The following is a 26,535-nucleotide window of genomic DNA, read 5'->3' on the forward strand; positions in this document are numbered from 1 at the left end:
ACTTAACCTGATTCCTGCAGAGCGCAGGTTAGAAGATGAAGCCCAGACTGGCGAACGTAGTGCGTCCCACACTAATTCAGGCTTAAGAAAAGAGGAAGATTTCAAAATCTGACATAATGGTACGAGTAGGAATTGTAAAAGGTTACTTAATACTAGACAGCAGTGGTCGCAAACTGTGGTCTCGCTAGACATGCCTTTGAACATCCACGTCACAACAAATCCTCCCTCGTTAAACCACTTCTCTTAACTGAGAAGAGTTATCATCAGCGGACTCATTCAGTGCTGTTAGATGATTGTGATTTTTGTGTATCTACTCAAATGGCCTGTTTCAAAACCACAACATCGTCCACTATATTAATACATAGTGAAAGTAAAACTAGACTTACAATTTGCAAGTTGATCACCTGAAGAAAGACACCTTTTAAAAATTAATATTGTATTGGTTTAAATATTTTTTTATAAGTATTGACTCCTCTAAATATCCACTTCTCAGATCATATGCTGTCAGATCACAGCTATGTTTTGAACCGTTTTTCTTTAAGAAATGAATTTATTGAAATTACGAAAGACGTCAGTCCTCATGCACAGTATGTGGCTAATTAGGAGCTAACTTTTAATTTTGGAAGTGTAGTGAGGTAAGATGCATGTTCCAGTGTTACAGTGACTAAAATAGACAATACTGAGTGAAGGTTTAATATTAAACAGGCAGAGCGAGTTGGCTACGCTGTTTGGGTCACGTAGCCGTGAATTTGCAGTCGGAAGATGGTGGATTCGAACCACTCACTCTGCAACAATGAAGATGTTTTCCGTGGTTTCCTATTTTCACCTGCACCTTAATTAAAGCCATGGTCCCTTCCTTCCCATTCCTAGCCCTGCGCTGTGCTATCGTCACCATAATCTATGTCGGCGGGACTTAAAACGAAACAATACTAAACAGATTGTCATTGCTGCTTTCTCTTGATATTTCTTTGTTGTGAACGAACGAACCCCACCTCTACTTTTCACTCTGTATTGAGTGGGTAGTATTCACATTACGTCATTAATTTGTGATGTTTCGCAACCATTGCTATACAGTATACGTAAAAATATGATCACTCTGTGTATTTTAAGCAAAACTCACAAAACTGTGATATTTTGCAATTTTACCTCATAGTAGCAACAGCCCCGTATGCTGCGGATAACATGAATATGTTAGATCATGTCGCAAATTAACTTATGCTACACAGAATGAATAAAAGAACTGAGATCATAGAAACAGCGAGAAAAGAAGTTTGGGTTATTTTGGACGCATATTGTGGAACGAGAAGTACCATCTTCATTTATCATTGAAGTAAAAGTCGACAGTAGAAGAGGACTTGGGGAGAAGGCAGACTTCATGGTTCAAAAATGTGCGACGGAGGTCCAAAATGACACCTTGGCAGCTGTTTCGAGCTAGTACCGACAAAATGTTGTGGGACAAGCGTCTATTGATAAGAAGAATAAGAATATTTTATCGAATTCCCAAGAGAACGCAAAAATAAAGAAACCAGAGTTTGGACTCTTTAGAGACTTTTCAGTTGCTTTGGAGCTTTTTAGCGCTTCTAAATTACCCTGGTTGAAATCTGAGGTAAATTAGGAAAGAATTACCAAAAACCAGACCTAACCCCATGGTGCAACAGCCCTGAAGGGCCATGGCCTACCAAGCGACCGCTGCTCAACCGGAAGGCCTGCAGATTACGAGATGCCATGTGGTTGGCACCACGAATCCACTCGGCCGTTATTCTTGGATTTCTAGACCGGGGCCGCTATCTCATCGTCAGATAGCTCCTCGATTGTAACCATGTAGGCTGAATGGACCTCGAACCCGGAACCCCTTCACCGCAGGACCGGCTAGGGAGGAATTACCGTTCTCGAGGGTACCAATATGTCTATTATCGGCTTCATGTCAATATTATATCATCGTTACGCTCACGTAACCACGGTATTCTAGTCTGAGAGAAGTAAAAATGTACGACTTCGGTTATATTTTTAGTTTATAATTTCACAATGCAACAGACATTTGAAATTCGGTAAATTTGGAAAATAATGGTACTACCAAACACACGTGTAGGTAATACAGTAACTCCGATCTAAAGCGTTACAAAAGAGGGTAGATGGATAGGATAAATATGCAGTGATTTAGTTGGAAACAATATTAAAGAGGAACTTGCCCTGTCAATTCAACAGTCGATAAATGTACCGAGTGTAAACAACCGCGTTCTGATGTTTTCAATATGCTGTTTCATGAGCTGAATGTCTCAGCTTTCAAAGCTATGACTTCACATATGACTGAGGGTTAAACATGTGCCTTGAAGGTCCAACGTTGCTTTATCTTGCAAGTAACAGCCTATTTCTCTTTACGGTTTCGATCCCATTCATTCTGTGGTGGTTGGTAGTGCAGTGAGTTGTTTGGATATGGAAAGGAGTGCGTTGGAACAAACACGGTCCTTGAGCCAGAAGAATTAATCAGACACGATTAAAATCCCCGACCCGGCTGGGAATCGAACCCGGGACTCCTCTCAACCGAAAGCCTCAACGCTGATCATTCATCCAAGGAATAATAATAATAATAATAATAATAATAATAATAATAATCTAGGGAAAAGTGTAAACATTTTCCTTTGCAAAAAGCGAATGATTACGAATATGTCTTTCAATAAATGAAACTCAGATGTTGATAATGAATGATTTATTTACATCATTTCACCGAGATGGGAATAGAGTTTTAAAAAATATAAATCTACAGCCCGTGCACCTCTCAAGGCATTTGATAGGGTAGATCATGGAAGACTACTGGCAAAAATGAGTGCTATTGGACTAGAAAAAAGAGTGACTGAATGGGTGGCTATATTTCTAGAAAATAGAACTCAGAGAATTAGAGTAGGCGAAGCTTTTTCTGACCCTGTAATAATGAAGAGGGGAATTCCTCAAGGCAGTATTATTGGACCTTTGTTTTCTTATATATATCAATATGTGTAAAGAGGAGGAATCAAAGATAAGGCTGTTTGCAGATGATGTTATTCTGTACGGAGTAATAAATAAGTTACAAGATTGTGAGCGGCTGCAGGGTGACCTCGATAGTGTTGTGAGATGGACGGTGGGCAATGGTAAGATGATAAACGGGGTTAAGTCAGGTTGTGAGTTTCACAAATGGGAAAAGTCCTCTCAGTTTTAATTACTGTGTTGATGGGGTGAAAGTTCCTTTTGGGGATCATTGTAAGTATCTAGGTGTTAATATAAGAAAAGACCTTCATTGGAGTAATCACATAAATATGATTGCTAATAAAGGGTACAGATCTCTGCACATGGTTATGAGGGTATTTAGGGGTTGTCGTAAGGATGTAAAGGAGAGGGCATATAAGTCTCTGGTAAGACCTCAACTAGAGTATGGTTCCAGTGTATGGGACCCTCACCAGGTTTACTTGATTCAAGAACTGGAAAAAATCCAAAGAAAAGCAGCTCGATTTGTTATGGGTGATTTCCGACAAAAGAGTAGCGTTACAAAAATATTGCAAAGTTTGGGCTGGGAAGACTTGGGAGAAAGGAGACGAGCTGCTCGACTAAATGGTATGTTCCGAGCTGTCAGCGGAGAGATGGCGTGGGAGGACATCAGTAGACGAATAAATTTGAGTGGTGTCTTTAAAAGTACGAATGATCACAATATGAAGATAAAGTTGGAATTCAAGAGGACAAATTGGGGCAAATATTCGTTTATAGGAAGGGGAGTTAGGGATTGGAATAACTTACCAAGGGAAATGTTCAATAATTTTCCAATTTCTTTGCGATCATTCAAGAAAAGGCTAGGAAAACAACAGATAGGGAATCTGCCACCTGGGCGACTGCCCTAAATGCAGATCAGTAGTGATTGATTGAAGGTCACTGTTACTAAGTAAAACATCAACGGCTGCTAATTTCAGATGACCGCCAGCCATAAGACAAACAGGAGGCCGTGGATTTACATATTAGTTCTGCAGTATGTACAGTAAGAGGGAGACCATTGATCTGAATCTTAGTACTACCACGGCCAACTTGAAGCAGCGTAGATCTAGCTGGCTGCGGTACTACACTACGTATCTTAAACTGGTGCCTTCTATTTCAACACGCACTATTTATACAATTATGCAGCCTGTGCACCTCAAGGTCACTGTTGCTGGGTAAAACATTTTGTGACGTCACTTCCGTTACACATTTTGTCACGTCACGCTAATTTTTAATGACCCTCAGTCTTACGACATATTCGTGTCAAAATATTTTCCTAACTGCGTTCCGGTGTGTCCCTGTCCTGCGGAATACACGTGTAATTAGGGTTGCCAGGCGTCCCGTATTATACGCGATTTCCCCTATTTGAAGTTCTGAAGTACTGTCCCGTTTTCAAAGCATACGCGACGCCCTCCCCCCCCCCCCCTTTCCATATTTAAACAATTCACTTTTACCATGGATAAAATTATCTATTTACAGTAGCATTTATTCTTCATCTAGCGAGTCTGCTCTATGATCGAAACGTGTAGTCTTCTTCTTAGCATCCCTGTCCGCCTCGGACGTTGGCGATCAACATGGCTATTCTGGCTTTATCGATTGAAATTCGGAACAGTTCTTCAGATGTTTTGTTGAACCAGGTTTTAAGATTGTCAAGCCAGGAAATTCTTCTTCGCCCAGGATATCTTTTTCCTTCTATTTTCCCTTGCAGGATAAAAGAAGAAAAATTCGGGTTACAAAAGTTTTATGTAGAAAATGAAACAGCAAAATACTGTAGTAACGTTTGTGGCTACAATGCAATTATAGTACAGTAAATTATATATCAGTGTTTATTTCTTGATCAATAGTCATTACGTCGTGTCAACATGATCTGTTCCTTACTGGCATTTCAAAAACCTGGCAACCCTAAGTGTAACGAAGGGCCCAGGTACTATTAGTTATTTCATAACATTTAAGGTATTGTTCAGTTCTGAACGCAGTATCCATTATTCGGGAGATAGTAGATTCGAACCTCACTGTCGGCAGCCCTGAAAATGGTTTTCCGTGGTTTCCCATTTTCACACCAGGCAAATGCTGGGTCTGTACCTTAATTAAGGCCACGGTCGCTTCCTTCCCACTCCTAGCCCTTCCCTGTCCCATCGTCGCCATAAGACCTATCTGTGTCGGTGCGACGTAAAACAACTAGCAAAAAAAAAAAAAGTTCTGAACGATGGAGAATCCGTGTTACTAATCTCATGTCAGTTTCTGGCTTAACCGAGAAATTCACGTTGCTGAGGGAGAGTACAGTACTTAGTGTTGTGATTGTTAGTTGGGAGGAGCCAGTTCCCACGACAAGGTGGCGAGCGAGGAGAAAGCATCGCGTGATTATTTGTATAGTGTTCAAAAATGACAAGTATATAATTTGTCAATTTAGAACATAGAAACTGGTCCTCGTTTCCTAGTGACACTTAACCTCGTTACGAAGTCTTGACATGTCGTTTTATCGAGTGGATACTCGATGTAGCATCATTACATTAGCATACCTTGCGGTGTCACTCCGCCAGGCTACTGACCTCCTTCATAATATTACAATCAGTCACAGCATTCCGTATCCATGTTGTTGTTTCTTTCGTCATGCGTTGATATGTCACTCGCATGGTTCAGTAGATAGGACTGTGTGTATAATCCATGTTATTTTCTTCGTTTGAGAACTGTGTGGTTTACTAGTTCCGTATACTGTAGTTTTATGTGCGGTGGAGTCGTTAGCTCAGTGGCTTAGCTGCTGGCTTCCTACCCGGAAGGCTTGAGGTTCGAATCCTAGTCGAGCCTGGGTTGAGATTTTCATCTGAAAATTCACTTTTGGCATCAGGAATTCACGGCTAAAACCAAAATGAGTCTGGGTTGTTCCAGCGACCCCATAAATAACCGGGATAATCTGAAGAAACTACTGTATTTACTGTGATTGCGAGGAACTAGTCTAATGACCAGCGTTGTTGTATAGCCTATGGTTGATTTCTGTGTGTCTTAATGTTGTTAGATCCTTCGAAACTTCGAAAGTTCTAACAGAGTTTTACTGCGTACTCACTTCATAGACACAAGCGATTAGCTCACTCCTAATTTCTCTAGTAGACTACTGCTTTTCAATGACGCTGAAGGTGGACCCATTGAGGATCAAACCAGCCTTCGGGCTAAATACTCAGTACACATATATCCAGAGTGGTCAAAAACAGCATGAACCGAGTATATGAACGTTAGAGGCTTGGTCATACTGATACATAATTTGTAACAAATAATTCGATATCTCCGTCCCGAAGGTATCACCACCTTGACGAAGGCAGAATACATTTTGCCGGGTGTTAGGAGGCTTGCGTGTTCAAATGATCCTTAGAGCTATGCCGGCGGGAGCATATGCTCCTGGTCCTCCAGGTTAGGGATTGGGAGTGGGGTTAACTCCCCTACCTCGTAAAAAGACAAATGTTGCGGATACCTTTAGACATACCACAAGAAAAGCGGATAACTTTGTGACGACCCGGCGAGGAAAACAGCGTAAGAGAAGGAAAAATATCATAGTAGCAACGTGGAATATAAGGAAATTAGAGTTATGGCGAGTTGAAGGAATTAAGGAATGAACTGGATAAGTATGGAGTGAAGATAGCAGCATTGCAGGAACTAAGATGGAAGGGGCAAGGGATGATAATGTCTGGTCAACATATCCTGATGTACAGTGGAGGATAAAAAGGCAGTAATGGCACAGGATTCCTCATACAAAAGTCTGTAAAGCAAAGCGTGATCAATTTCGGGCAAAATTCTACAATGTTACAATGCGCCTTCAGAGGAGGCAGAAGAGGAAAAAAAAGCATTTTACACCAAATTGGAGGAACAAAGTTCAAAGATATAGCGTGAAAATGATGCTTGGAGATGTAAATACAAAGATTGGAAGAGAAGAGGTGTATAAACACATAGTAGGGAAAGGAAGCTTCCACAAAGTCGGTAATGATTTGAGACTTGGCGAGTGGGAAGCAATGATAATCAAAAGTACTTGGCACCCGCGGAAAGCATGGAGACATGGATATCACCAGATGGAATAACAAGAAATCAAATTGACCATGTTATCATAGACAGGTGGCATGCATCAGACATCCTGGGTGTTAGAAGTTGTAGAGTTGCTGATGCTGATTCAGACAGTTATCTGGTAAGAATATAATACTTAAAAATGAGGAATTTCAAGAGAAATACAAGAAGAGAATATCAGAAGCTTTGGAAATAAGAAAGGAGTTATGATAGAAAGGAGAAGTGGAAAGTAAGTGGGAGATACTGAGAACAACTGTCAGTGAAGCTGTAAAGGGAGAAGAATGGTTTGATGAAGAATGCTTGACGCTAATTCAAGAGAGGAATGAATCTAGGAAAATAATGCCTCAAAGGATGACAGGGTAGACAGTGGAAGAGTACAGAGAAAAGCGGAGAAGAACCGATAAAATATGTAGATCCAAGAAAAAGCTTTCGACAGAAAAGAGAATCGAAGAACTGGATGAAATGAAGGATAGAAATGAGGTACAAAAGTTTTACGAGTGGAGAAAAGATCTTAAGAGAAGATTTCAAACCAAGAGAAGTTTTCTTTAAGGACGAGGATTGAAACCTCATCGGCGACAAAAGGAAAGTGCTTGAAAGATGGCAGGAGTATTTTTACAAGGTACTCAATAGAAATAGTGAGGATGTTAGAGAAGAGGAAAACATCAGTGATGATGGGGAAGAAAGAGAATCGAATGAAGAGTTAATAGAGCAGTCAGATTTAGAAGAGGTCAGGATAGCAATTAAAGCATTAAAGAAGAACAAAGCCCCTGGTGAAGATGGGATGGAGACAGAACTGTTATGATACGTGGGAAGAGAAGTAGAGAAGGCTGTTCATGAGTTGATAAAAGGAGGTTTGGAGGAAGGAGGAAATGCCCAAGGATTGGACAGTGGACATATGCCCAATACATAAGAAAGGAGATAAGACAGTATGTGGAAATTACAGAGGGATTGCTTTCTGGATGGAACATACAAGGTTTTCAGTAAGGTATTAGTCTCAAGACTTGAAACTATGGTTGGAGAGGATACTAGATGATTACCAAGCAGGTTTTAGAAATCGTCGTTCTACAGTGGATCATGTTTTTATATAGCGACAATTACTGGATACGTTTTATGAGTATGACAAGCAGCTGCACCAGCTGTATGTTGATATTAAACAGGCATATGCCAGTCTAGATAGAAGCAAAATTTATAAAATTATGAGAGAGTTAGAAATCGCGAGGAAATTGGTTAGGTTGACAGAAATGACCTTGAAAACAACCGTATGTAAGGTGAGAGTAAAACATGATCTGTCAGAGGCGTATTTAGTTGAAAAGGGGCTGAGACAGGGCGATGTCCTCTCCACACTCCTATTCAATTTAGCACTGGAAACAGTAATACGCCAACTACCCATCAACCCAGGGGGAACCATCCTGAATACATTAATACAAGTGATAGCATATGCTGCTGATGTGGCAATTATTGCACGAAACTAAAGAGCTCTTGAAGAGAACTATGCTTTGTTCGAAGAGAAAGCACGGGACTTAGGGCTAGACGTGAATATAAATAAGACAAAGTATATGAAGAGATGCTTTTACGCCTTGCAAAATATGTTTAAATCCAGGAATATCAGTAGGAATACGAAAATAAGAATATACACAACAGTACTAAGACCTGTAGTGAGGTATGGTTTAGAATGCTGGGTGATGCCTACTAGAGAACAGTGGTGGTTACGGTGGGAAAGGAAGATACTGAGAAAGATATTTGGAGCAGTTAAAGATCAAGATGGATGGAGAATGAGGATAAATGAAAAGCTGCAAGGATTGTTTAGCCAGCCAGATATAGCTGTTAAAATTAAGCAGGGAAGAATTAGGTGGGCTGGTCATGTTCGAGAATGGCAGAAACCAGTACTGTCAAAAATGTCTTTATAGGAAAACCTGAAGGAACAAGGAGGTGAGGAAGGCCCAGGAAGAGATGGATTGATGATGTTGAGGAAGACCTTAGAAAGATGAGAGTTAAATGCTGGAGAAGGAAAGCAGAGGACCGGGACGAATGGAGGCAGGTTATTAAGGAGGCCAAGGACCTAGGACTGTACCGCCGACCAGTAAGTAAGTAATTCTATATATCACACCGTTGTCATTTTATCACCTGCTGAAGTTATCCAATCAGATTATTATTATTATTATTATTATTATTATTATTGCTATTTGTTTTACGTCGCACCGACACAGATAAGTCTTATGGCGACGATGGGATAGGAGAGGCCTAGGAATAGGAAGGAAGCGGCCGTGGCTTTAATTAAGGTACATCCCCGCATTTGCCTGGTGTGAAAATGGGAAACCACGGAAAACCATCTTCAGGGCTGCCGACAGTGGGGTTCGAACCCACTATCTCCCGAATACTGGATACTGGTCGCACTTAAGCGACTGCAGCTATCGAGCTCGGTCCCAGTCAGATTACTTCGAGGGCGAATTGAATGGTCTTTGCGAGATAGTGTTGCTAAATCTGCGCGTGGTTTAATACCGGCATGAGAACACCAGCCGGAGAATGAGACTTCGCCAGGGGAGGGCTTTGGATACAGACCTCCGAACTGACAGGATCGCACCATAGCTGGCCGAAACGAAAGGTGTGTTTCTGTTTGATGCTGATTTCTAGTCATGGCTCTCAGGCCGGTCTTGAGCCACGTGCAGATTTAACTGCCGCGCAAAGCTCATTTGAATTCACCCACGAAGCGATCTGATTGGCTAACTTCAACAGCTGATAAAATTATAACGGCGTGAGAGATCGAATTCATTATTTCAGATTATTTATCAGAGTGACCAACCGTCTAACGCTCATATAGCCGGTTCACCTTGTTTCCAACCAAACCCCATGGCACAACAGACCTGGCAGGGACGTGGCCTACCAAGCGGCCGCTGCTCAACCCAAAGGCCTGCAGACTACGACGTGTCGTGTGGTCAGCTCGACGAATCCTCTCGGCCGTTATTCTTGGCTCTCGAGACCGGGCCCGCTATCTCACACTCAGATAACTCCTCAATTGTAATCACGTAGGCTGAGCGGACCTCGAACCAGCCCTCAAATCCAGGTCGGAAATCGAACCCCGGGCCTCCGGGTAAGAGGCAGGCACGTTACCCCTACACCACGGGGCCGGTCACGTTGTTTCCAACCAAACCCCATGGCACAACAGCCCTGGCAGGGACTTGGCCTACCAAGCGGCCGCTGCTCAACCCGAAGGCCTGCAGGTTACGACGTGTCGTGTGGTCAGCTCGACGAATCCTCTCGGCCGTTATTCTTGGCTCTCGAGACCGGGACCGCTATCTCACACTCAGATAGCTCCTCAACTGAAATCACGAAGGCTGAGTGGACCTCCAACCAGTCCTCAGATCCAGGTCGGAAATCGAACCCGGGGCCTGGGGGTAAGAAGCAGACACCACGGGGCCGGTCACGTTGTTTTCAACCATCTTGCATATGTAGGAAGCGGTTTAACAACGCACTAACTCAGAGAGAGATTTCCGGCGGCGATGGAATAGGCAAGGGCTAGGACTGGGAAGGAATCAGCTATGATCTTAATGGTTGTAGTCTATATAGCCTGGTGTGAAAAGAGAAACCACGGAAATCAATCTTCAGGGCTGCCAACGGTTGGGCTCGAACACATCGTCTTGCTAATGCAAGCTTACAATATTTCTTGCTCGAAGCTAAAGCCGTGCGTACTATGAATCGTAAGATTTCATTTATTTCCTTCTATATTTTGCTTAGACCTATATACAGGCAGATTGGCCTGAAGATTTCATGTGCTTCTGCAAATATACTTGTCTATGATATACGACTTGGTACTTAGCAACGTGAATATATCAGTTTAATACTGTAACAGCTTTGTACTTGCAGCTGTAAACGTGCCTGAGATGTACAATCTTTCAGATAGCGTGAAGGAAATGTCTCTGCTTGACGTGGCTCGGTTGCGTGCAAACAAAATGACGCGGCAATGGTAATTTATGTGACTACCATACATCGTTCACAACACCACACCCGGTGAATGAAATACGGATAGCTTGAGGAGGTAATGTGGTAAATGGAGTCGGGGTCTATCATTTTATGACTGGATGAGTTGTTCAGTTTGTGGGATGTTCGTATTCATTTACATTGCTTGCGGGGTCGAATCTCACTGAATCTCTAAATGTTGAGGTGTACGTCAGGACAAAATTCCGCTACTCTGACATGTATAAATTTCGGTGAATGGTAAAGCTACTTGTTTAACGTCTAATACATGAAAATCGGTGACGGAAGGATAGGAAAGGGCTACGATTGGGAAGGAAGCGGCCGTGATCTTAAGGTACAGCCATCTTCAGGGCTGCCGACGGTTGGATTCGAACGCACTAGGTCTCAAATGCAAGCTCACCGCTGCGTGTCCCTAACCGCACGGCCAACTCGCTCGGTAAAGCTATAAAAGTATAATATCTGTTAAGCGAAGCAAAGGGGGGGAAAGGGGGTTTCGGATAATCAAAATTTCGGATAGTAGTTGAATGTCATTTTTAGAGGTTAAAAATTGTTTCTTGAAGGTTTAGATGAAAGTAAATTGAAGACAATAGGCGTGTTGACAAAGTATTTTACCGTAACCCCGAACTACTTAACTGCATTAAAAAAAAAAAAAAAAAACGATGTTCGATAGCGCATGTACTGTAAACATACTGTACATTAGGCCATACTATTTTTTTCTGAAAATGTTTTCTATTTTCTTTTGATTTTCTGTTTTCTTCTTTGCTAGCCGCTATAGGCCTACCATGCCTCCGTTTCATTAACAGAACGTCAGAATAACATAAAAAATTATGTTTCTTTAATCCGTTTTTGTAATTTAACTAATTTTTTCTTCCCGATCGTTACGGTTAAACTTAATTTCTGTTGAAAGTGTTTCGGATAACGGAGATTCTACTGTATTATTATTATTATTATTATTATTATTATTATTATTATTATTATTATTATTATTATTGATTACGCTGTTCTCAATAACCAAAATTAAGCCGACTGTCGTAGCGCACGTGAAAAGGTGTTGTTGACCTTCCATTGTGTGGTGGTGTTGACCCGTGACACGTTTGGCTGCTGGTTCGAGAGTTTACTTCGGACATGCGTGTATGTGGTGTCATTAGGTGTGTGTGTTTAATATACTCTGCTGAGCAGTTGAGTGAGAGATACTCAGCCAGTAGCCTGTGCCGTCTGTTCTTGCCGTGATGACAGCGACAATGCGGCGTGACATCGTCTCCACAAGACACCAAAGTGTTCGGGAGTCTTGCTGATCCATAACCACTGTACAGCTTCCCATAATGCGTGGGGATTTGGTAGAGCATGGTCCAGAGTAAGCACAGCCTTCTCGACAGCATCTCAGATACGGTATGCTCAATAGGATTTAAGATTGGGCCAGGCAAGCATCCAGAAGTCCATACCAGTAGGTCACAATTCGCAAGCGGGTATATTGTCTTGCTGCAGATGCAGGTTTCTTGCAATGCTGCAGGAAGTGAACACATGTGTGGATATGGTTTGACAGCAGGTTCCTGTTTGACTCCCCGGTGAATTTGCAGTGTCATGTTTTCCTTCACAATTTAGCAGTAACGTTGAGATCGATGATAATGATGATTGTTGTTTAAAGGGGCCTATCCGGGAGATAGAGTTCGAACCCCACTGTCGGCAGCCCTGAAGATGGTTTCCCATTTTCACACCATGCAAATGCTGGGCTATACCTTAATTACGGCCACGGCCGCTTCCTTCCCATTCCTAGGCCTTTCCTGTCCCATCGTCGCCATAAGATAAGACCTATCAGTGTCTGTGCGACGTAAAGCAAATAGCAAAAGAGGCATAACATCTAGGTCATCGACCCCTAGTGGTACGAGGTGAAACGAAATGACATAATTCTTAAAATGTATCCACTGAACCACCTATTGGATTAACATATCAGCAGTTTCTACCAGTTCTTAATATCGCATACTTCGCTGTTGTCCAGAATTAAATTCACGACTGATCTGCTACTGGTCTGTCCACTTTTACCTCTGAGCTAGCTGACGGAGACGCTACACACAACGATAGCTTACTCCGATGGCAGTGCTTTTGCCGAATTCACGTACTCGTGGTCAACACGGTGGCCCGTGGAAAGCCCGTTGCCCGCATGACTTCGGAGATGGAATGGCTCGTGCGTCTAGCACCGCTAATCTGATCACGATGAATGTGCTAAGATTCCTTGTCTTACCCATTATGTGCTTCACTGTTACCCATACGGCCAGTACTAGGTCTGACAATATCGCAGCTGCGTGCCACGCCATACTACAGTATTACATTCTCAGGACTGATCACTGCACCATTTCGCAGAAACAGCAACTGTTTCCAATTCACTAGCTCATCAGTGTATAATATATTGCTATGAGACTTATAAGTAGTCATTTTTAATCCTTGAAAACATTTTACCATATTGTAATATTTTGGTGTCAGCTTTGGTGGCCTAGGCAGTACCCCACCTAGGCCAGTGATCAAGCATCGTACGCTGGAGTGTACTTGCGGTATGGTGACAGTTCCTTTCCACTCCTCCTCTCTCAGGAATTTGTTTCAACAAGGCTATACCGTTGGCCTTTTGGATAAAATAAAGAGTTAAAATTGTACAGAATCTTTGTTCTCTTGTAATCTATATTAAGGGAAAGTGGCTGATAAGTTACCTGCCTTGATCTATGATTTGGGAACCACGGTAGCAACTTGCATAAGCAAAAATGTTATTCCTCACAGGGTAAATAACTGGCTGACTGGGCATCGACCCGACTGTGAAAGTATTTTAAATTTTATTAGATAGAATGGAAAACCATGTGCGGGATAAATGACGCGCTTTCTGAAGATAACCATTTCAGTTTTCAGTGTGACTGAGTGTATCAGACGAATGTTTCCCTATTATAGTAGGGTTGTCTCCTTTTGTCTCTGTTACCCCCGCAACTACCAATTATTCTTTCTTTCAGGATGTTACTACGCAGGAAAGTGCCACCTTTATGTAGCCGAACTGTAAAAGCTCTAATTATAAGATACTTCAGATCCATAATAACAATAAATTGCCCACTGTGGTAGATGCAGCGGATTCAGCTTATCGTGTCAAAAAAAGACGGCACTATGAAACTTCAGTATTAGTGGAATCAAGGTTTCCTTGCTGGGATTGCGAGAACTAATTAGAAGTGTGGACTTTGTGTAATACCGGTAATCTTTAAAAATACCATGAACTGAACTTCCACTCAAACATTTACTAGATTATAAGTGAGCAAGTGTCCGATATGAAGTGGGAAGTTTCAGAGGTACTATGCAGTGCAGTTCGACGAGATATGGTTATGGCCAAATCAATTGAAAGCTTAGCAATATTCGTGACATTGTCGACAGTTGAACAATATTAGCCGTTCCACAAAAGAGAAATATGTTTATATGTCGGAGACTTGGCTTTGTTTTACATGGAATTATGTGATTTGAGGAATCTGGAAAAATAAACTGAATTAAACAAAACTTCTTATTGTGTTAAAGCTTTCTTGTTTCAGTTCACATGACGCAACTGTTCCTTTATAATGTAAATTGTGCTCGATCGACTGGGAATTTTCTTCACATTCTCATCTTTAACCTGTCGACTCTGAAAAGCGTAGCTTCTAACCAATCAGAGAGATTTGGCGCGCCTAAATTACATTTCCTTAAGTTCAGTTCTTCTGTAGCTAGTTTATACTCGATTCGGTTATTCAGTTTTTCGTTCTCAAAGAAACGTCATATTATGCATTGCAAGAGATTGCAGGGGTGCTGGGGCATTTAAACAATTGCTTACAATGGTGTATTGTGATATTAGGGTGTGAAATACAGATATCGGTGAAGTATTCACAACGAACCCTTAATAATATTTATACAAATATAATGTAGACAGTTGAAAGGTATTCCAAGGCCTCTTACTGGGTAGGTATTTCCAGGTCTTCATAGGAACAGCATCCCTACTTCCAGACAGTTATCGTATTACAAACCAGTTACCTAAGAATATGTAGAAAAGGTCAGAGGGCTAAAACAAAGTTCGTACATGAACCGTTTCTCGAAATTCATCTCTGGGGCCTATCCTTGGTCTTTTTCAAATCATATTGTTGGGTCCAGTACGATTGCTTGTTCATGTACCGGTTAACTGCAACAGTATCAGCCCTTCTTAACATACCACTAGAGGATTCAGTGAACTGATTCAGGGTCGCCCACCCTAATGATCTTAAAGCTGAAGCCCATTGGTAGGGTGGGATGTACGAATATTTCGGCGCAAGGCGAAGGATGAAGGGATGGGGCATGGGATAATGTTTCTATACCCCGCCACTTACTGTACCCAAGTCAACTTGGCATAGATTACTACCTACTCATTCAGCATGTGGGAAATGTTATTTACGACAAAGATATACATATTTTGGCAGACCCTGGTTCGTTCAGTTATAATTTCTGCGAAAGAATTTTAATCAGGTATATAGTTTCCGTGAAATGAAATGGCGTATGGCTTTTAGTGCCGGGAGTGTCTGAGGACAAGTTCGGCTCGCTAGGTGCAGGTCTTTTGATTTGACGCCCGTACGTGACCTGCTCTTTGTGATGGTGATGAAATGATGATGAAGACGACACATACACCCAGCCCCCGTGCCAGCGAAATTAACCAATGATGGTTAAAATTCCCGAACCTGCCGGGAATCGAACCCGTGACTTCTGTGACCAAAGGCCAGCACGCTAACCATTTAGCCATGGAGCCGGACTACAGTTTCAATGAAACCATGGAACACATGTTTGTTGACACATTCCAGACTTGCTTAATACCCTCTGGATGTGACAGTTAGCCTTAGGAAATCTTAAAGATCCTAAACCATGAAGATAAGTTGTTCTTTGTGACTTACAGGGTCGCATGTATATTATACGTGTCCAGTGTAAAGTATTAATTTACTTAGTAGTACATACAACAGTAAATAATTGGATTAAATGTTACCGTAGATGTTTTGTCGTTCTGACAATTCCGACCAAATTTTAAAGTGTAAGGAATAAGATTAAAATATTTACTGAAAGGGGACTAGTTATTCACAAATACTGAACATTCATTCCTCTATCTGACCCTGAATGATTACACAAAGCATCTCGTTGAGTTCGCCAGCAGCTCAATGACGAGTGAAATCTTCCGACACATTATTTCCTTTCACTGCCTTTGTGTGGGATAATGTATTAACTGGGGGATTGTGTTAGTAACTAAGGAATGATTTACTCCTCTGAGTGGACTGCGAGTACATCCCACACTGGAATTAATACGGAATTAATTTTACCATATTTTACGTTTACTTTGATTTTATAATATTGGAGACATATCATCAACATTTATAATTTCTGGATTTAGGGCAGGCATTGAAGAAACATATCGCAATTTTCCTTCATTTAAAAAAAATGTAATTGGTACATTTCTTGCTTTAAACGGATAATGACTTCTCCCATTAGAGGTATATTTCTGACCTCTAACAGCTCATGTGAAGGATTGAATGTTTCCTCCCACTACTTTAATCACACCTTCGAAAAATAAAAGTTAGAGTGTGTCCAGAAGGACGCGTTTGTTTGAGCCGTTCACAGCGGCGAATTTACGATGATGTAGGTGGGTCACATCTTCTGAAATGTTGATGAAGTGTGATGGTGCGTCGTGAGAACTGCGTGTGCTGGTGCGTGGCAGAAAACAATAGCGTGGCAGGTGCGGAGTGTAGCATGTCGCGTGAGCGGATGTCACTCCACCCTATGTGGGGCAGAGGCTCTTTCTCACGTTACAACCACGTTCACTCTCTGTATAGTGAAGTCCCTGTGATTTAAATAATTAATGGATAGTCGGTACATATCCCTACGAGGTAATTCAATCGACAAATTTCATTTGGGCACAAACGTAACAATTTACTACCGGTACTCGGATTTTCTTGTCCTTCTTCCTTTGTGTGGAGTGTACTATTTTTATGGTTGTGAGAGCTGGACTGTTGGAAAAAAGGAAAGAGATTAATTGGAAGTTGTAGGAAAATGTCGAGGACACACTGGACTAAAAAGAAGACTAATCGAGATGTTCTAAAGGAAGTCGGTGAGCAACAGAGACTGATAAAGGATATGTAAAGAAAAAAGGTAAAACTTGTACGTCATATCCCGAGACATAATGACTTTCTAGTAAACATATTTAAAGGAAAAATACTAGGAGAGAAAGGAAGAGAGACCAAGGAAGACATATTTCGAGGATGTGAGAAACTTGATCTGGTGTGAAGACAGGGATGTGAAGAGAACAGCACGATTAGGAGGAGAATGGTTGTAGCGACAAGGCTTAGCCATTAGTGTATGATGATGATGATGATACCTGCAGTCGCTTAAGTGCGGCCAGTATCCAGTATTCGGGAGACAGTGGGTTCGAACCCCATTGTCGGCAGCCCTGAAGATGGTTTTCCGTAGTTTCCCATTTTTGAACCAACCAAATGCTGGGGCTGTACCTTATTTAAGGCCACGGGCGCTTCCTTCACGCTCCTAACCCTTCCCTGTCCCATCGTCTGCATAAGACCTATCTGTGTCGGTGTGACGTAAAGCAGTTTTCAAAAAAAAAAAAAAAAAATATCTTCCCCGTGCTAGTTTGTCGTGCATAATGAGGTGGTGGAACTCTCGGATTAATTGAACTAGACAAGGAATGGTCGAGGAAAAAAACGTATATTGTTGTCAGCGTACGTGTAATCCAAAATTCTAAGTATATAAATTAAATAGATCATGCATGGAATCATAATACAAATTCCAGCCTTTTTGTACGTTGGCATTCGACGGAATTGATAATAAATTCGTGATAGCAAATTATCTAGGTCAAAATTCTGTAACATCTATTCATATAACAAGACCCCAAAGTTAGGTTTTACTTATGTTTTGAAACGAAAACAAGAAACACTTTCTTCTTCGTAGTGTACAGTGTTTTATTTTATACTATGTCGGACTTTCGTATTTATAATTAAATTATAATAAGATGAACAAGATAGATAGATAGATAGATAGATAGATAGATAGATAGATAGATAGATAGCACTGGGAAGATCTCATCATCATGATGCACTAAAGGCTAAAACACTTGTCGTTGCTACCATTCTTCTCTCAGTTCAGCTGTTTTCTTCGGGACACTTGACTCTGTCTTACACTTAAAACTGAAAATACACAACTAACATGAAATCTAAATGCAATTCCTACCCTACTTTACCAAACCTGACATGTTATTTGTCCACACCCTTAATCCCATCTCTTGATATGGGGTCGAATTAATTTGACATGTTTTTACGGCCGGATGGCCTTCCAGACACCAAACTCCGTTGAGGAGCTAATGCACATGCATTATGGTGAATTAAATTGGATAAGGAGGTAGAAGGAATCTGTTGGGGTTTATGACTTGGAAATGTCCCGAAATTTTCCTGGAAGTGAAAATGGGAAACCACAGGAAACCATTCTCAGGACAGCCGACGATGGAGTTCGAACCCACGCGTTTCCCGAATGCGGAGCTTGCCTTCATAGCCGCAGCGCGTTAACACTCGTGGCCACTCCACTTACTTAATAGGCTTATACATAAAATATCTGATATACTACATGATATAAGAAATGAGCATATTACTTCCTGAATACAATAATGAAATAACGCCTATGTAGAAATCTACTCTTCAGTATATATGGGGAGTTTGAGGAGGAAAGCTCTAGGCGGATAGGAAGGAAGTGTCACAGTTAATAGCAAAAAAGTCAACAATTTGCGTTTTGCTGTTGATACAGATTTGTTAGCAAACAGTCAAGAATAATTAGTTGAACTCTTTCAGTTAATTGAAACCGGGTGAGTTGGCCGTGCGGTTAGGGGCGCGCAGCTTTGAACTCGTATCCGGGAGATTGTGGGTTCGAACCCCACTGTCGGCAGCCCTGAAGATGGTTTTTCGTGGTTTCCCATTTTCATACCAGGCAAATGCTGGGGCTGTACCTTAATTGAGGCCACGGCCGCTTCCTTCCCATTCTTAGGCCTTTCCTGTCCCATCGTCGTTATAAGACCTATCTGTGTCGGTGCGACGCAAAGCAAATAAAAAGAAAAGTTAATTGAAAAGGGAGAGCCAAGAACTCTGTTTAGAACTCAACACATCGAAAAAGAAAATAATGATAATGGACTGGCACAATAACTACCGTCCAGAAATAAAACGGATTGTGATCGAATTGAAGTTGTCAATGAATACTCTGATTTTTTTTAAAAAAAGTACTGGGTCATGAAGAGAATAGATAGAACGAAAAATGCAAAGAAAAGATTAACAAGGCTGTGGAAGGACGAATAGACTTCCAAAAACCTGAAAATAATACTGGTAAACTGTCTGGTATTCCCCGTACTCATGTATGCATGCGAGTCGTGGAAATTTTAAAAAAAGAGATTATTATTATTATTATTATTTAAGAAGAATAAGAATAAGAAGAGGAAAAATACGACCTATTGTCTTTTTAGGAGTTCATTCCACCGAGATATTTTGAGCACGCTCGTTTAAAGTTTCCGTGATTTGATATCCCTTTGACCTCTTGCGGAAGGAGGTTCCATTCACGGCTAGCCACAACAGTGGAGGAATTGTTTTACCTTGATGATTTATGTTTAGGAATAGCGAGTTCAGCGCTCTGGTATTTTTCTCGCGATGTTATGCTCGGTTTAGGTGCTGTGGTGATTATTGTTTTAAGAGGAGTACAACTGGGCAACGATCCTCTATTAACATTAATCAAGGGGAAGAATTGGAAGGGGCCTGCCACTTAGAGAAAGGAAGATACCGGCCAAACAAAGACAAGGGTCACGAAGGGCGTGGAAGTAAAGACGCCCTAGGCCTCGAATTCTGTAATGCCGTCGGGCTCGGAAAGGGAGCCGGTGACCAAGGAAAGTCTGATTGGATAGAGAAAAGTGAGGAGCCTTGCGCAAGTGGAAGCAGTGTTACGATTCAACTAATTGCCCCGTGGTTGCCAACCACGCTACCAACTTAATAGCCCCTGGGGCCCATTTTAGTCACCTTTTACAAGAGGCAAGGGATACCGCGGGTGTTATTCTATCTCTCCCACCCACACGGGGAGCTCACTTTAGGGCCCACTATTCAAATAGTTGACACCATCCTTGAAAGAATTTAGACCTATCTAATTCAAGAATCAGTCGATAGACGTATTGACTCGTCCACATGACGCAAGTGTGTCCATGTGGTAATTAACTATTTTACATGAACTGAGAAACGTTTCTGAGGTGTATTTATGTGTGGTAAACGTTGAGTGCCATAAGTACTGTTTCACGAAGTTCCACTTCTCACATTATTTTGAAGAATGTAAATATGTTAAATTCTTCGGAGTATGAAAGAAAATAATTTTCTTAGCTAATTATTCTTCTACAGCGTTCTTCAGAATTTCCTTCTTATAATATACTGAAACTAATCCAGTGAAGTCAAACAATGCCAAGTTCATCAAGGTGTGTCGTCCGTTAATACGTTGATCTCAATCGGCTCAACCATGTGGTGTGGTTAAAAATGAACGTTCAGCGTGCGTTGAAGCCAACGAAGCATACTTACGTTGCTATTATTTGTAGTGGAATGTCGTATACACCCTTTCGTGCCTATTTTTAGTAGTGAACTGTTGTTAGATTCTTAAAAAATAGGTTAGATGGTAAACAAGTACCAAGAAACTGTTATTTCTAGATTTTTTTAATCGTTTTGAAGGAAGTTGTCAGAGGAGCTTGTATTATTGATGCATTGATGTTAAATATCCTGCAACAAGTTCTAATGACAAATAAGACTTGTGTAGTGTATAACTAGTACTATTATAAAATAGCAGGAAGCGAGTTAATATAATTTTTATTATGCGTACCTCTCTTCGAGAACAATATATAATCTATATAGACGTGTGTGTCCGTATATTTGACATTTCAGCCACAACTATCCATCGCAGACCGCTAGTGTTTGTGTGTGGTGGTAGCCTCGCGTCTCCCATCGTGCACTGTAGTAGTTGTGTGTAAGTAGCTATGGTTGTGTATAGTCTGGCTATTAATAAGTCTCAGGGTCAAACGTTCCACAATTGCGGAGTTATTTTGAAGGATTCCTGTTTCACACATGGTCAGCTCTACGTTGCTATCCCCCGTGTCCGACAAGCAGAAAAATCTGTTTGTGTATGCACCAGACAACAAGACATCAAATGTTGTGTGTAAGAATATAATTTTATGACATGACTTAGAATGTAATATATTTATGTACCCCGAAAAAAAGAGAATAAAAATAAAAGAAACAGAAAAAGGATGGGCCCTTAATTCACGTCTTCTGTATTATATAGAGAAAACCGCACGAATATACAAAAATCCAGCAAAGCGGGTTGTCTTCAGCTAGTTTTATCTAAATTTCTTAATAAGAACTACTCAACTGCTATGACTACTTTAGCAGGTATTTCAAAATTATTATTTTTTGTTTCAGGTTCAACGCGTGTGCCAATTTCTTCTGAATGGCAGGTAAGTTCCTACTGGTTTTCTTTGATTTTATCATGATCTAATTGCACTGTTAGGAATCACAAACCACAAATATTGTTGAATTGAAAGTTATGTTTTTTGAAGTCTCTTATTGAGGTGAAATAACGTTAATGATTGTTTTTTAGCATAACGCATTATGTTCCAGTCTGACCTGAAGCTATACGACTCTCGTACAACGAATTAGCCTATAGAAGGATCATTAAAAGACTTAGTTGACTTTATTAGTAACTCAAAATCAACCCCGTTACAAATTCTAGAGACCCGTGAAGGGATAGAGTGTAAAAGATTGCCCGTTCGTAACCTCGCTGTTAACCAGGACTTATGCTTTATTGTACAGTATACAGTGCAGTATCATACTGTAGCACGCCCCCTCGCCTTCTGCAAACGTACAAGACCATCAAAATTGAGCTTTCTCTACCGGATGAATTATGTCTCCATACCTACTTAAAATATCGAAAATTTCCCTCAATATTTTCTTGGGGCTTGATGGTAAAAATCAATTTAAACTTCCAGAAAACGGTTAGGTCCACGATAACTATACAGGGCGAATCCCTGCTCTATGGCAGAACGCAGGGAGTTGACTGGGATGATTGTAAGGAGGGTAGCAAACCAAGAAGTATGGTCGAATGCACTACTACTGTTCATTAATTAGTTTTTCAAAGCTCGAGGAGAAGGCGCAGCATGTTGCATTGCCTCTAACAAGCACTGTGAAGCTTGCATGCGTGCAGATGGAAGTCATTTCGAGCTACTGCTGTGACGTTTCTCGCCCAGCCCAGCGTAAACCGTGTTACACGAGGCGCACTTATCAACCGTAGGGATAGGTCCCGTACACTCCCACTATTCACATTTACACTTAAATTGTATGAGTATTACCAAGGGCTGACTACCAGTTGCTCTAGTGTCACCAGATGCAGTCCTGGGTGTGCAATTGCTATCTTAGCAGCATACAGTGGTTGTCCAAACACGATAGTGAATTGAACTGTTTATCTTAGCTTGATCTTCCGTATCTCCTGAATCATCTGCCTTACAGGAGAGACTCGCATTCTAGGTAACCGCTTTGGAAATAAATTCAGACTGAGTGGATATGCTAGCTTGCATAGGCTACTATACCGTTTAACTTCAACGTCCTCATTTGAACCTTGGTCCCTTATAAAGTTTAGACAGTATCCGATTTTACTAAAAATCTTCAGGGTAACAAATTCTCGGTTACAAAGTTTTAAATTTACAGGATGCCTGGAAATGGCATGTCCCATTTTATATTTACTTTCCTTTACACATCGCAACACCTTAATTACCATGTATTAGTATAGAATAAATTGTCATTCATGCAGCTTTAAATATATGGATTTCCCCTCGACGTTGTTTTCCACTTTAATACAGAGGTCTGAGAGGAATAATGTTCTGTATGTTTGCCTAAACTAAATTTAACTTGGTGCGTGTGATATCAGGAGTTCGGAGTTCACAGGCGTAAGCCCAGAGAGAACTGTTATCTTATCTCCCTTGTAAACTGGCACTAATGACAGTTAAGTCAGCTGTTGCAGGATGGAAGTACACGCCATTACAATACTAAATATTATACAGTTTGTTCATTGAGGAGAGGAATGAACAAATGATAGATGACAATTTTATCAGCTATGTTTTTCACATTACGTTATATTTCTACGTGCACTTATATTATCAACCAATGTCTTGTTTTAATGTTGTCTTAATTGTGCAGTTATTTATGTTTAGAATAGGTGTACCACGTTTCTTTAAATTAAAAAATGTCACTATACAGTTTAAGCGTATATTGTAATATTTTAAAGTCTATTTACACATTTTAAAGCATGTTTTAAATGCCTGTTTTCTCTTTTAAAAGCCTTTTTTAGAGCCTAAAACCCCAGGTCTAGTGATAAGTAGGGAGTGGATTTGTATGTAATTCCGTACTTTTTGCTTATGTTTTGACACAATTTACAGAATTTATTATTCCTATTGTGTATACCCAAGCGTAAAAACTTAATCTTATTTCAAAAAATAACATATTTTCAAAAAATTGTTACGTAAATACATATTTTAAGAAAACCCATAATAAGCACATAATTCAGCAATATTTGTTAATAAAGTTTAAAATAATTGTGTGTTATGAAATGCTCATATTCCCATTTTACGGTTACGGTATTGTTTTTAACAGTATATCTAACTTCATAGTTCTGAATATTGTGGTTATTTATAAACTTCCCTCCGAAAGTTCGAAGACTTGCTGGTCACTGGCCACGTCGTTACCTTTAGGCAGCGATTTGATTTGCTGTACAGGTTGCTTCCCTCCATGACAGAGTTGGAGAAATTGATGGAGTTAGTATTGCTGACACTTTAACTATGCACGTCTGACGTCCTGTGATGTGGAGCTGTCTTTTTCGCAGTATAAAGGCGTTCTATAGAGATAATCGGCATGCATTTGAATGAACAATTTGGAGATGGCCTTTATTGTTCACTGCAGTTCTGAGACTACTTCTAACATCTAACATACTCGCGTGTGATTGGTGAGTACGAAATGGTACAATTTTTTAAAAGATAGGTTGTTTATATATTTAAATAAAATATTACCGTTCTTGTAAATACCATAAGTTCTAGCCGGGCACATCAAAAATGAATGTACCTTTCCATAAGGACGTCCATTTGCCGTATTAGAGCACGTTTGGTAGCACCGTATTTTCATACAGTACTTAATACTTATTTACCTCTTGAACGTGAGTGATATTTAGAGCAGAATATTTTTTTTTACCTTTTTATCAATTATTTCTAGTTTTTAACACATAAAAATGTTTCACTTTATTAGCACGTAAAAATCCGTTCCCTAGTGATAAGGGTGAAGCTATTCCATGCACGTATTTCAAGGAATTTATTCACAAAAACGTCCTAATTTTGTTGTACAAACGAATACACACACTCGAAACGTTCTTTTTCTACCGCTTTTTTCCACACCTGTGGGGTCGCGGGTGCGAACTGCGCCGCGAGTATGTGGATTTGGCCTTGTTTTACGGCCGGATGCCCTTCCTGACACCAACGCTATATTGAGGGATGTAAGCACTATTGCGTATTTCTGTGGTGGTTGGTAGACACACACTCCAAATGTTATTTTATGTAATTTGAGGTAATTATAAGAACTTCTGGGATAGAGAGTATTAAAATATTGTGACAAAGAAGGCCGAGAATGCAGGATGCTCGACGAGAAGCAACAATGTTTGCGGAGTGGTGACAGTGTGGGCGGGCCGGCAGCGAGCAAAACAATAACGCCGGCGAATTGTTGAGGCTTGCTATGAGGAAGCTCCTAGAAGAAGCTGGAAGATGATTAGCAAAGAAGAAAACTCCCAGAATGATCTGGAAGTGGAAACAACTAGAACCGTCTGCGGGCCTAGACAAAGTACGAACCCAGGGAGATTGTCTCGTGTGCTTCAATCGCAAGTGAGCGTAAGTAGTTACGAGATGTTCGTGAGTCCGTCATCCATCAAAAATGAGTCCGTCTGACGGTTAAGCGGTGTTCAGCGAGCCTCATTTGTTCTGAAATGAACTGTTCTGCAACGATATTGCACTTCGAAGGCCGGGTAGGAAAACGGGAGTTCGACGCGGCTGAGTGCTGTGTGAGCGCTTGAGTGATTGCCTGCGGGAAGGAAGGAAGAGTATTGGAAAACTCAAATGCGAGTGAACTTGTAAATGAGCGTAAATAGTATTTGAATAAATTCAGTGGGTAGTAAAATCAGCTACCTCTGTGAGTAGTGATTGTTAGTTTTAAGCATTCTGATAACACGCCACAATATATCAAATACGTCTTAGTTTGTGAGTGCGAAGAGAAATGAAAAATATGTTGTAATATCTTTTAGTTTCAAGATCGCGGTCTTCGGTTTAAATGATCGCGGGTTCGATTTCAGGCCGAGTCAGGGATTTTAACTGCGTATGGTTAATTCCTGTAAATATACTACGCTACCAAACAGCACAGAAATTCACAATAGTGAATACATCCCACCACAGAATGTTGGTGTCGTCAAGGTCATTCGGTTGTAAAACTGGACCACCCAACGTCATCTGCCGAGTCCAGTAAATTCGGAAAATATTAAGGAGAAGAAGAAGAATCAAGTTTCTAGGGGACTATGAGGGCATACACGGTGAAGATACCCCAAAGAAGAATTCTAGAAGCGTATACGATTAGAATGATTCTTAGCAGGACTTTCGTCATGTATACTTCAGTTGAAACCGAGCTCGATAGCTGCAGTCGCTTAAGTGCGGCCAGTATCCAGTATTCAGGAGATAGTAGGTTTGAACCCCGCTGTCGGCAGCCCTGAAGATGGTTTTCCGTGGTTTCCCATTTTTATACCAGGCAAATGCTGGGGCTGTACCTTAAGGCCACGGCCGCTTCCTTCCCACTCCTAGCCGTTTCCTGTCCCGTCGTGACCATAAGACCTATCTGTGTCGGTGCGACGTAAAGCAAAAAAAACAAAAAAAAAACAAGCACGCTAGCTTCTCACCACTGAGTTCCGCAGTTCAAATCACGGTCACTCCATGTGAGATTTGTGCTGGACAAAGCGGAGGTGGGACAGGTACTCCGGGTTTCCCTCTCATTTTTCATTCCAGAAACACTCCAATATAATTTCATTTCATCTGTCAATCATTAATCTTTGTATCAGAGAAGTGCAATAGGCTTTAACAGCTGGCACAATTCCTATCCTCGCCGCTAGATTGGGCTTCATTCATTCCAGTCCTGACCTGGTCGAATGACTGGAAACGGGATATAGATTGTCAAAGAAATACTTCAGCTGGAATGTAGAAAGGGAATCAAATACCTCCTGCATTTGTTAAAACTGGCTTCCTCAAAAATTGCAAGAATGGATGTCCATAAGTAGTACTGCACCTGTACAAAGCTTGACGTAAGTTGAATAGACTGCAATGTCATTGTGTAGAGAAAAGATATTCCGCCTATTATTTGTAAGTAGTATCACTAACAT

At 40.9% G+C, this 26,535-nt stretch overlaps 1 protein-coding gene across 1 annotated transcript in view; it reads left to right on the forward strand.

The window, feature by feature from the left end:
- spir (spire type actin nucleation factor) overlaps positions 1-26,535 on the forward strand; it is a 699,692-nt gene that overhangs the window by 94,735 nt on the left and 578,422 nt on the right. The window contains exon 2 of the mRNA XM_067151497.2: positions 21,507-21,541. Coding sequence (XP_067007598.2) covers positions 21,507-21,541 — 35 coding nt within the window. The remainder of the gene's footprint in view (positions 1-21,506; positions 21,542-26,535) is intronic.

Source organism: Anabrus simplex, chromosome 7 (assembly GCF_040414725.1).
Source record: "Anabrus simplex isolate iqAnaSimp1 chromosome 7, ASM4041472v1, whole genome shotgun sequence".
In the NCBI taxonomy this organism is placed as follows: domain Eukaryota; kingdom Metazoa; phylum Arthropoda; class Insecta; order Orthoptera; family Tettigoniidae; genus Anabrus; species Anabrus simplex.